General features: G+C 36.7%; 1 protein-coding gene across 1 annotated transcript; it reads left to right on the top strand.

The window, feature by feature from the left end:
- The first annotated feature begins 2,845 nt into the window (after positions 1 to 2,845).
- LOC124118169 (myosin regulatory light chain B, smooth adductor muscle-like) lies at positions 2,846 to 6,623 on the top strand. Its single transcript, XM_046480283.2, has 7 exons — positions 2,846 to 2,935; positions 3,325 to 3,393; positions 4,426 to 4,501; positions 5,019 to 5,120; positions 5,348 to 5,426; positions 5,854 to 5,902; positions 6,193 to 6,623. The coding sequence occupies exons 2-7, from the start codon at positions 3,334 to 3,336 to the stop codon at positions 6,298 to 6,300; spliced, it is 474 nt and encodes a 157-aa protein (XP_046336239.2). The 5' UTR covers positions 2,846 to 2,935; positions 3,325 to 3,333; the 3' UTR covers positions 6,301 to 6,623.
- Positions 6,624 to 10,180: the final 3,557 nt, after the last annotated feature.

Genomic DNA, 10,180 nt, shown 5'->3' with positions numbered 1-10,180 from the left:
CTAGCCAAATTAGGGTACTTAAATATTGGTTTAAATTATAGAAAATGAAATCATACCGCTAACCTAGTCAATGTTATAAATTATTAAAACAACTTGATGATAATGGTAAACATATATGGGCTTCAGATGTTCGATATATGCTATTTTCCTACGGATTTGCCCATGTCTGGCTTGAGCACAGTGTTGTAAAACTTTTTTTAATGAATATTTGCCCAAAGAGTTTATATTTATATTCACAACTGGCACCAACCAATATGTACATCAAACTCTTTGACACATTATTCATGTATTAAAGCATACTTAATGTACAGCACAGTGTTAAATGATAAAGCGTTAATCGTTGTTTGTTTGATTTTAAATACAAATTTAGAATTTCTCTTCATAACTTTAATGTGAATAATATGCGAAAATTAAATGATGTTGACCAGTGTGATGCTTTTTAGATAATGAACCTTTTGGGGATGCAAATGTGTACTTTCAATAGATCTCCTTAAAGTTGAATTATATATCTTCGATGTGCTCACCAGTGTTAAAAAATGTTAAAATTGATGGATGAAAATGGAATATATAACTGGGTGTCAGATGTAAGGAAGTTATTGTTTATCTAATATTTGATTTGTATGGATAATTTAAGACGTTGGAATTGTGTCAATGGTTTTACATACCTTTAGGCAAAGTGTAAGCTATATATCGCCACAGATGTTCATAAATCAAACTTTCTTGAGCATTACATACCCACAGATATCTTCTTCTGCCAGAAATGTATATAACACATCTACATGCATATCATAAATACGAGATTTCTGTAAAATTAGAATCTCTCTATAATTTTAAGTTTAATAATTACCTTACAGGTAAACATGTTGATCTGTCACGTGCAATGTGTACATCATGTAACATCGGAAGCATTAAAGATGAATTTCATGTGTTACATATTTGTGAAAAATATATCATCTTTCGCTTAAAAAAACTTTCCGTGTATAGTCTTCTAAATACTTTTTAATGTTGAAGTAATGAGAAATGTTGCTATTTTTCTGAGTACGGTTCGTCAATATACTTTAGTCTAAATATATAATCAAAGAATTATTGAACTGTACATGTATACTTTCACGTTTATAAGTCGTAGAACATATTTTCTAAAATCGATATGTGGGATAGCGTCGTTGTTGAAGCGTTCGCTGGTCAAGCTAGGTTTGATTCACTTCATGAACACAATATGTGAAGCCCATTCAGGTATCCATCACTGTGATATTGTTGGAATATAGCCAAAAGCGAGCTTAAACCATAATCACGTCCTCACTCAAAAGCACACGAATAAATAATGCCTTAAGGAATTATTACATGTGATTGCACACATTATTTGCCTTAAACATATTTCTACGTTATTTCGTAATGTTTAAAGAAATAATCTCGACGCATACATTTTTTAGTTTTATACACACCACCATTGCTATAATGTTTAAGCAATAATCACTTTTCATGCATTGTTTATCTTTATAAGTACCACTTATACATAAGTTCGTCATGTTTTAAGTAATAACCATATTTCACAAATTTGTTTTGCGTTAAACACATTTCTACATACCCTGGCAATAGTTTCATCAAACTCACATTACACGCGTTGTTTCTCCTTATTCGCACCTTTATTCATAAATTCATACTGTTTTATAACATAACCACATTGCACGCATTGGTTTGCCTTAAACACGTTTCAGCATAGTTTGGCAATGTTGTAAGCAATAAACACACTGCACCCTTGTTTATCCATTCACATACACTATCTCTATAAGTTCGTTATGTTTAAGAAATAACCACATTGCGCGCACTGTCTACATCACTGGGTTATGTTTAAAGTTTGTTTGTTTCTTGTTTAACGCCGCACTCGGCAATATTCCAGCTATATGACGGCGGTATAATGTTTAAAGAAATACCCAGGACACAACAATTGTTTAGTCTTATACACACCACCATATTGCACCATTGGTTTTTTTTATATGTAACATTTCTATACGTTCGTAATGTTTTAAGAAATAACCACATTGCACACATTATGTTGTCTTAAACACATGTCTACATCATTGGTTATGTTTAAACTTAAAAATCACAATTCACAATTCACGCACATTTTAGTCTCATACACCCAACTTCTACATAACTTCGTAATTTTTAAAAAATAATTAACCTCATTGCACACATTGCATACATTTTTATGATAGAGTCCCAATCTTTTGCTTGCCCTTAACACATTGCGACATAATTTGGTACTGTTCTAAGCAATAATCACATTGCATTGTTGAGCTTTATACACACCATTTCTACATAATAATCACACTGCACTCGTTTTTGGACTTATAAACATTCAATTATACATGGCAGTACAAAATAAAGTCCTTTTTGAAAAAAACCCAAACAATTTATCTTTGTATTTTTAATGCAGTAAAGCATTGTTTAAACTGTTTTAAAAATACAAAATATATGGTTTGTACATGTATGAGTATGCTATGACATAATTCAAATTACCTATATTCCCTGCAGTCGGTTATATTCAGTGTATTGCCTGATGTTACTTACACGCCCCGTCGGGTAATGTGTCGTTCACGAGTCCTGACATAAGACACAACATGTATATTACAGTGGTATATATTTTATTCTTGTATATTTCCCTAAGAACATTCGACCCCCAGCCGAGAGCACGTGGTTAGAACATTAGCGGCTGCTCAAATGACCGCTGCCAGAGTGACCATGTGGCTAGACTCATTAGATGCGTCTTAGTGACGCAATGTTGACTCATTACACAGAGAAACGGACACTTGATATACTTTGACGTATTGTAGATGGGTGTATATAAACACTGACGATCTCAGGATTGTCAGTATCACTTCGTCTTCCAGCCAGATATTTCAAGTCTTCCTTCGCTCGCACCAGCTGATTCAAGGTAAGATCGACAACACTAGGTATTCTAGAAACTGTATATGCAACTGTATCGAGGTCTATTTCTTTTGATTTAACTCAATAAATACAATAATTTGTTTCTTAATTATATTAGTAGTTCCTTCTAGATTGGGCTAATTTCTCCAAGTTAAAGCGCATACCTAACTGCGTATCCAGTCAGTGGAACCAGTTCAATTCCATTCCTTATTCCGGATACATTCAACTTCAACTGGACCTACACGAGTAGTCACAACGACTGACAATCGTGATTATTCGTATTCTTTCGGGAAAAGTCGGACCGAAAGACACAAAGAGAGCCAATGGCAAAGTAAAATGTTGTTTTAGATTCTAGCATTATTATCACACAGTAAATATACACTTCTCTTATTTTAGATATCAACAATGGCTCCCACCAACGTTCTCGCTATGTTCCGCCCTGCTCAGGTCCAGGAATTTAAAGAGGTGAGTGCATATACTATTTAATATTACGTAGGAACCACGGATATATTTAATAAAGATATTTGACAACGTAATCAATATGGAATCTATTACCGATTATCCCTTCGAGAAAGTTATAATATAAACTACGGTTATAACGAACACGTTTATAACGAACTAACGGATATAACGAACTAACTTTTTAGTCCCGACTGTATGCTGTAGTTATGCTGTATATATGCTTATAACGAATTACGGTTATAACGAACTGAAATTAGTGGTCCCTTTGAGTTCGTTATAACCGTTGTTTACTGTATAAATGTAACATGGAGTATAATTTGGACTTCTTTCAAAACGTTTATTATACAATTTATAACAAATCACATGCGACCAAGCGAAAGTGATATCCGGCAACAAAAATCATATTGAAGGGGAAGATTTTTAAAATCTTTAAAATGTCAAAAAAAGATTAAATGTAAAACATTATATTGTTTATTTGTGAGGAAATAGAGAATGACGTTTTTTAAATGGTCGACAATTCCCGAGGAACCAAAATTGTAGTGTTGAAGAAACATACCCCGGGAGGAGACTCTGGATGGGGACAATACATTTCAAGGGGGGAACTAAGAATTGAGTTTTAATCTTTTGAAAATATGCCACAATGTCAACTTATGCGGGCCTAATATAAGACCGATTAACAGCTCTAGTAGATTTTGACAACAAGTAACTTATCTTGTTTATGATAATCGAGATTACTTAGCAATAACGCGGAAACTTAAAAGACGAGAGGTACAAAGGTTTTTTTGTAATGGAAAGGTTCATCATAAGATGGGGTATATTGCTGGTTGAAGGTCTATAATTTTGTCTACTGATACGATATCTTATATTGTGAATAAGAATTTTGCATACATATTACCCCGTAGCGTTACGCTTCCGGCATAATACACTGGCACACATGGCATGGCTTGCAAGAGTAGTAGCTTAGTTTGTACAAAGATATGATATTACTTCATGTATATGTCATGTTTATTTCATGCATATTTCATTATATTTTAGGCCTTTGCTCTGATCGACGTCAACAGGGACGGAATCATCCAGGTTGATGACCTGAAGAGCATCTACGCCAACCTGGGTAAGAATGATCTAATATTGAATTGTTTTAAATATCTTCCTATAATAAGGGCGGTGGGGAAGCATGGAGGTTAAATCCTTTGTTCGTCACGCTCAAGGCCCAGGTTCGATTCCCCTAATGGGTACAATGTGGGAACCCCATTTCTGGTGTCCCTCGCCCTGATATTGCTGGAATATTTGCTGTGATATATTCGAAGCACTAATCAAATCAGCGTTAAATAAACTCACTTATTTGGACTATATAGTTTAAGAATCGTTGTCCAAAAATGTTATAATAGTGTGATTAGTGGTAACGACGCCTGTCTAAATTTGGTCTATTTGAATGGTAGGCCATTTCAACTGTAAACCTTGACGGTTGTATGTCAATTATCCTACTGATGCGGGTTGACATTCTTAATACCAGCCACAGTGACTATTCTATCTTTTTGCAAAAAACATTTTTAATAATGTCGAGACAGAACCGAGTTAATGCTGATTTGACATAACTCTTCACTCACTCTGAACCTTGATATCACCAGGAAAGGTTCCATCTGACGCAGAACTGCAGGAGATGCTGAAGGAAGCACCTGGTCCCCTCAACTTCACCACCTTCCTCAACATGTTCGGGGAGAAGATGGGAGGTAGGCCACACTGCAATATTACTGACAAAATCATAACTTCAAACAAAACATTGTATTCTTAGAGTCTTCAAATAATTAAACCAGTGACGTAAATGTTCTGAAGAAGTGACCGCCAAGAGACGTAATGTTTAACACTGTCAGAACGAACTGGATTTTAAAGATGTTCCTACGGTACACTCTATAATCTAAAACCGGTTTCAATCATGAACTTGATTTTCTTCTTCAAGGTACTGATTCGGAAGAAACAATCAAGAACGCTTTCGCTATGTTTGACGAAGATGGCAAAGGAACACTGCCGGAGGATTAGTAAGCAATTCAAATACATTGTTGTTAATTTCCGGTATTGATCAAACAAAGGAGTGGCTCACATTCACATTGAATCGTATATATTCATAAAATGACCCCGTTTGAAGTTATGAATTTACCAAAGCATTATTTTAAAAGGATGTCGTTTACAGAATTGCAATCTAACTATTTATTGAGTTTTATTGTGCAGACCAACGTGGCAATTTTTTACCCTCATCTCAAACCAGACTTTGATCGTGTATGACTCAAGGTCTGTTGTCACTTTTCCTTTGTCTTTGTACTACATTAAGCTGCAACACTCTTATATAACTGAACCATTGTTCAAAGGAGGCGTCAAAATCAATTTAATCTGTCCATTACCACTCACATTTGCATCATGGTTTCTTTGAAGCTCCCCATCCTTATAAATCCCTTTACTCAACTTCAGCATCAAAGACCTCCTGCAGAACATGGGAGACAACTTTACCCAAGATGAGGTGAGTTTTACGAAACACAGAACCTTCAGCTACAGTTCATAGTGAGATATGCAGCTGAAGGTCATTACAGATTAAGGGAGACAACTCCGGGATTCAGAATCATTTTTAGCACCATCAAATAGTATTTGTACCCAGCTTGTCCCGAAAAAACTATAACCAATACTTCTAGATTTTCACTGTAGTGTTGTATCAATGAATTGTTGCATTGTCATAGATGCAGAATGTATGGAGTAACATATATGTTTATATACTATTTAGATTAATACTAATCTGTGGCTTTTGTAATCCAGATAAAAATGACATGGAAGGAAGCACCTATCGCTAAGGGCCAGTTCAACTATGTGGCCTTCACCGGCAAACTGAAGGGCAAACAGGACGAGGAGGAGATGAAAGCATAAACCTTGACCTTGAATGTAACCTTGACCTTTATCGAGCTCATACATAACCTTGACCTACGTCTGGTGTCATGGCCATTGTATACTAAGTGTACAAACCGTTTACTGTGAAAGGATATGGTGACAGTAACTGACTGTAAGATACCGTCAACGTGTACATAAGAGTTAATATAACATTATTGAACATTTGTCTAATCTTTTGAAATTTGTTAAGAGAATGATATCTGACAAATACTGATATGGATGTTTGCCACTGAACGAATGTGTACTATACATGTATATACGTTTTTATTTATACCACCTCAACAATAAACATGAACAGAAATGAACCTGCTACCTCTTTTCATTTCTTTATCACGTGTGCATAAGAAGCTGGCAAAGTCGTCTAAGGCAATTCCGCAATTCCGGTAGTGTAAGGTCCCTTGAGCACGTCAGAAACCTATGATCGTGTGTTCGAATCCTAGTTCACCGCGATTATATTTCCAGGCTTGTCAGCACAGAACCCGTGCTTGTGGTTTTCAAGTAAACGTCTGAGACCTGCGTCACTTCGAGCTTTCCTCCCACATTAAGCTGAAAGGCCGTGATATAATTGAAATACTGTTCAAAGCGGCGTTAAAAGCAACCCACTCAGTCACCCTATGTAAGAAGCCTTCATGTGTAGAACTGATTTATACATGGTTACAATTGTCGGGAGGGATCTGGCACAGAAACCGGTGTCACCGTGTAAATTGTTACCCACTACTCGATGCTATTAACAAACGATCTTCGAGAACGAATTATCCGTCATTATTCTGCATCTACGTGTAAGTATTACCTGATTAACTTGATGACTTTATCTTGGTAGAAAAGACACCGACATATTTAAACTACACATATCTATACCTGCTCGTCAGGGAAGCAGATTTATTGCCGTTGCTGATGCTGACATGCCATTGGAAATTGTTTGTTATTCACAGAAATAACTTCATGGATTATGAAATATTTTGTCCTGAAATATTTGAAAATGTCGAAATATGTTTGAAAAAAAGTGGTGAAGCTGATTAAAAGGTTATGATGTTCATCTCGTGTTAAATAGGAATACATCAATCAAGGGGCATAATTATATAAGTGACGCTCTCTCACTCAGGACACTGTTTCTCTCTCTCTCCCAGACACTCTGTCACACCCCGACGCTCTCAACCCCAGACCCAGGCCCTTTCTCACCTTGTACACTCCCTTACCCTGGACCCTTTCAAACCCCAGACACGCTCTTTCGCATGGCAGCAGATTCCGAGAGAGGGTGACGCCAATGACCCCCTCTCCCCGAACCATAAAAACATATTTTCGTATTATTGAAATGCTCGTCTACAACCTTGTCTGAAACTTATTTTTCACACAACACTCTGTTTGTTATTTCAGTGTGCACACTATCTGCTCTACTCCTAATGACAACAAAACACAATCATTATTCTACAACAACGTTACACCTGTAAGGTATCAATAGCTGTAATTTGTAATTACACGGGCATCCCTTGTGAGACATCTACCTCAGTTACTTTACTTGAATATACTTCCACTGAAGGCACGGTGTGACGTACTGTGTATTGGTGCTGCGTTCACCTGTCCTCGGGAGCACTGATCAAATTTATTACATAACAAACACCTGACCTCTCCAGACGAAAGATTCCATCATGGCCCCGAGGGAGAAGTCTCGAATCTGATTGATATCACAATATCTTCATTGTGTAGAGTATTTTGATTGGGCATTAGTAGAGCTGTGGTGCCCCTTTATTAACATGTCCATGCTATTATGCGACTCGATATGTATCAACCTTGTTATACATGAGTAAAGCTTGAGGGTTGTTGCGGTAGTCTAGCGGTTAAAGCGTCCATTCGTCACGCCATAGAACCGGTTCGGTTCCCCACATTGATATATAGTTGGAAGCCAAGTTTTGTTTATCTGTTTTGTGCACGAACACATAATTCATTTTGTCGGATGGGACTTGAAACTGAAATAAGGAACACTCCCTATACACAATGGTAGGATAACAACATGTCATGCACTGACCATGTGCGTCATGGATGGTCCTGTACATAGTTGCATCCCTTACTTGCGTACATTGGTACATTGTACTCATTGGGACCTTGTACATTGGTACATTGTACTCATTTGGACCTTGTACATTGGAACAATATATTCATTTGGATCTGTAAATTGGTACATTGTACTCGTTGGGACCATGGACATTGGAACATTGTACTCATTGGGACCTTGTACATTGTACATTGTACTCATTGGGACCTTGTACATTACACACATTGAGACCTTGTACATTGATACATTGTACGCATTGGGACCTTTTACATCGTAAATTCTACTCATTGGGACCTTGTACATTTATACATTGTACTCATTGGGACCTTGTACATTGTACATTGTACTCATTGGGACCTTGTACATTACACACATTGAGACCTTGTACATTGATACATTGTACGCATTGGGACCTTTTACATCGTAAATTCTACTCATTGGGACCTTGTACATTTATACATTGTACTCATTGGGACCTTGTTCATTGTACATTGTACTCACTGAGTCCTTGTATATTGTACTCATAGAGACCTTGTACATTGGACCGTTGTATTCATTGGGACCTTGTACATTGTACTTATTGGGACCTTGAGCATTGGAACATTATTGGTACATTGTACTCATTGAAACCTTGTACATTGGAACACATTGGTACATTGTACTCATTGGGACCTTGTACATTAGATCATTATTGGTACATTGTACTCATAAGGACCTTGTACATTGGAACATTATTGGTACATTGTACTCATTGGGACCTTGTGCATTGGAACATTATTGGTACATTGTATTCATTGAGACCTTGTACATTGGAACATTATTGGTACATTGTAATCATTGGGATCATGTACATTGTACATTGTACTCATTGGGACAATGTTCATTGGTACATTGTACGCATTGGGACCTTTTACATCGTAAATTCTACTCATTGGGTCCTTGTACATTGATACATTGTACTCATTGGGACCTTGTACATTGGTACATTGTACGCATTGGGACCTTTTACATCGTAAATTCTACTCATTGGGACCTTGTACATTTATACATTGTACTCATTGGGACCTTGTACATTGGTATATTGTACTCATTGGGACCTTGTACATTGTACTCATTGGGACCTTGTACATTGTACATTGTACGCATTGGGACCTTGTACATTGGTATATTGTACTCATTGGGACCTTGTACATTGGTATATTGTACTCATTAGGACCTTGTACATTTGTACATTGTACGCATTGGGACCTTTTACATCGTAAATTCTACTCATTGGGACCTTGTACATTGAAACATTGTACTCATTTGGACCTTGTACATTGTACTCATTGGGACCTTGTACATTGTAAATTGTACGCATTGGGACCTTGTACATTGGTATATTGTACTCATTGGGACCTTGTACATTGTACTCATTGGGACCTTGTACATTTGTACATTGTACGCATTGGGACCTTTTACATCGTAAATTCTAATCATTGGGACCTTGTACATTGATACATTGTACTCATTGGGACCTTGTACATTGTACTCATTGGGACCTTGTTCATTGTACATTGTACTCACTGAGTCCTTGTATATTGTACTCATAGAGACCTTGTACATTGGACCGTTGTATTCATTGGGACCTTGTACATTGTACTTATTGGGACCTTGAGCATTGGAACATTATTGGTACATTGTACTCATTGAGACCTTGTACATTGGAACACATTGGTACATTGTACTCATTGGGACCTTGTTTATTAGATCATTATTGGTACATTGTACTCATAAGGACCTTGTACATTGGAACATTATTGGTACATT

The sequence above is a fragment of the Haliotis rufescens genome, unplaced genomic scaffold, assembly GCF_023055435.1.
Source record: "Haliotis rufescens isolate VD_foot unplaced genomic scaffold, xgHalRufe1.0.p SCAF_12, whole genome shotgun sequence".
In the NCBI taxonomy this organism is placed as follows: domain Eukaryota; kingdom Metazoa; phylum Mollusca; class Gastropoda; order Lepetellida; family Haliotidae; genus Haliotis; species Haliotis rufescens.
The sequence above is the reverse complement of the archived record's forward strand: the minus strand, read 5'-3'. Positions and strand labels throughout refer to the sequence as shown.

What these genes read in the sequence shown, in the direction of transcription:
- LOC124118169 (XM_046480283.2), top strand. Translation starts at nt 3,334, where the DNA reads ATGGCTCCCACCAACGTTCTCGCTATGTTCCGCCCTGCTCAGGTCCAG. An exon ending in GAGCATCTACGCCAACCTGG is followed by an intron (nt 4,502 to 5,018) that starts GTAAGAATGATC and finishes TGATATCACCAG; the next exon opens with GAAAGGTTCCATCTGACGCA. An exon ending in ACAACTTTACCCAAGATGAG is followed by an intron (nt 5,903 to 6,192) that starts GTGAGTTTTACG and finishes TTTGTAATCCAG; the next exon opens with ATAAAAATGACATGGAAGGA.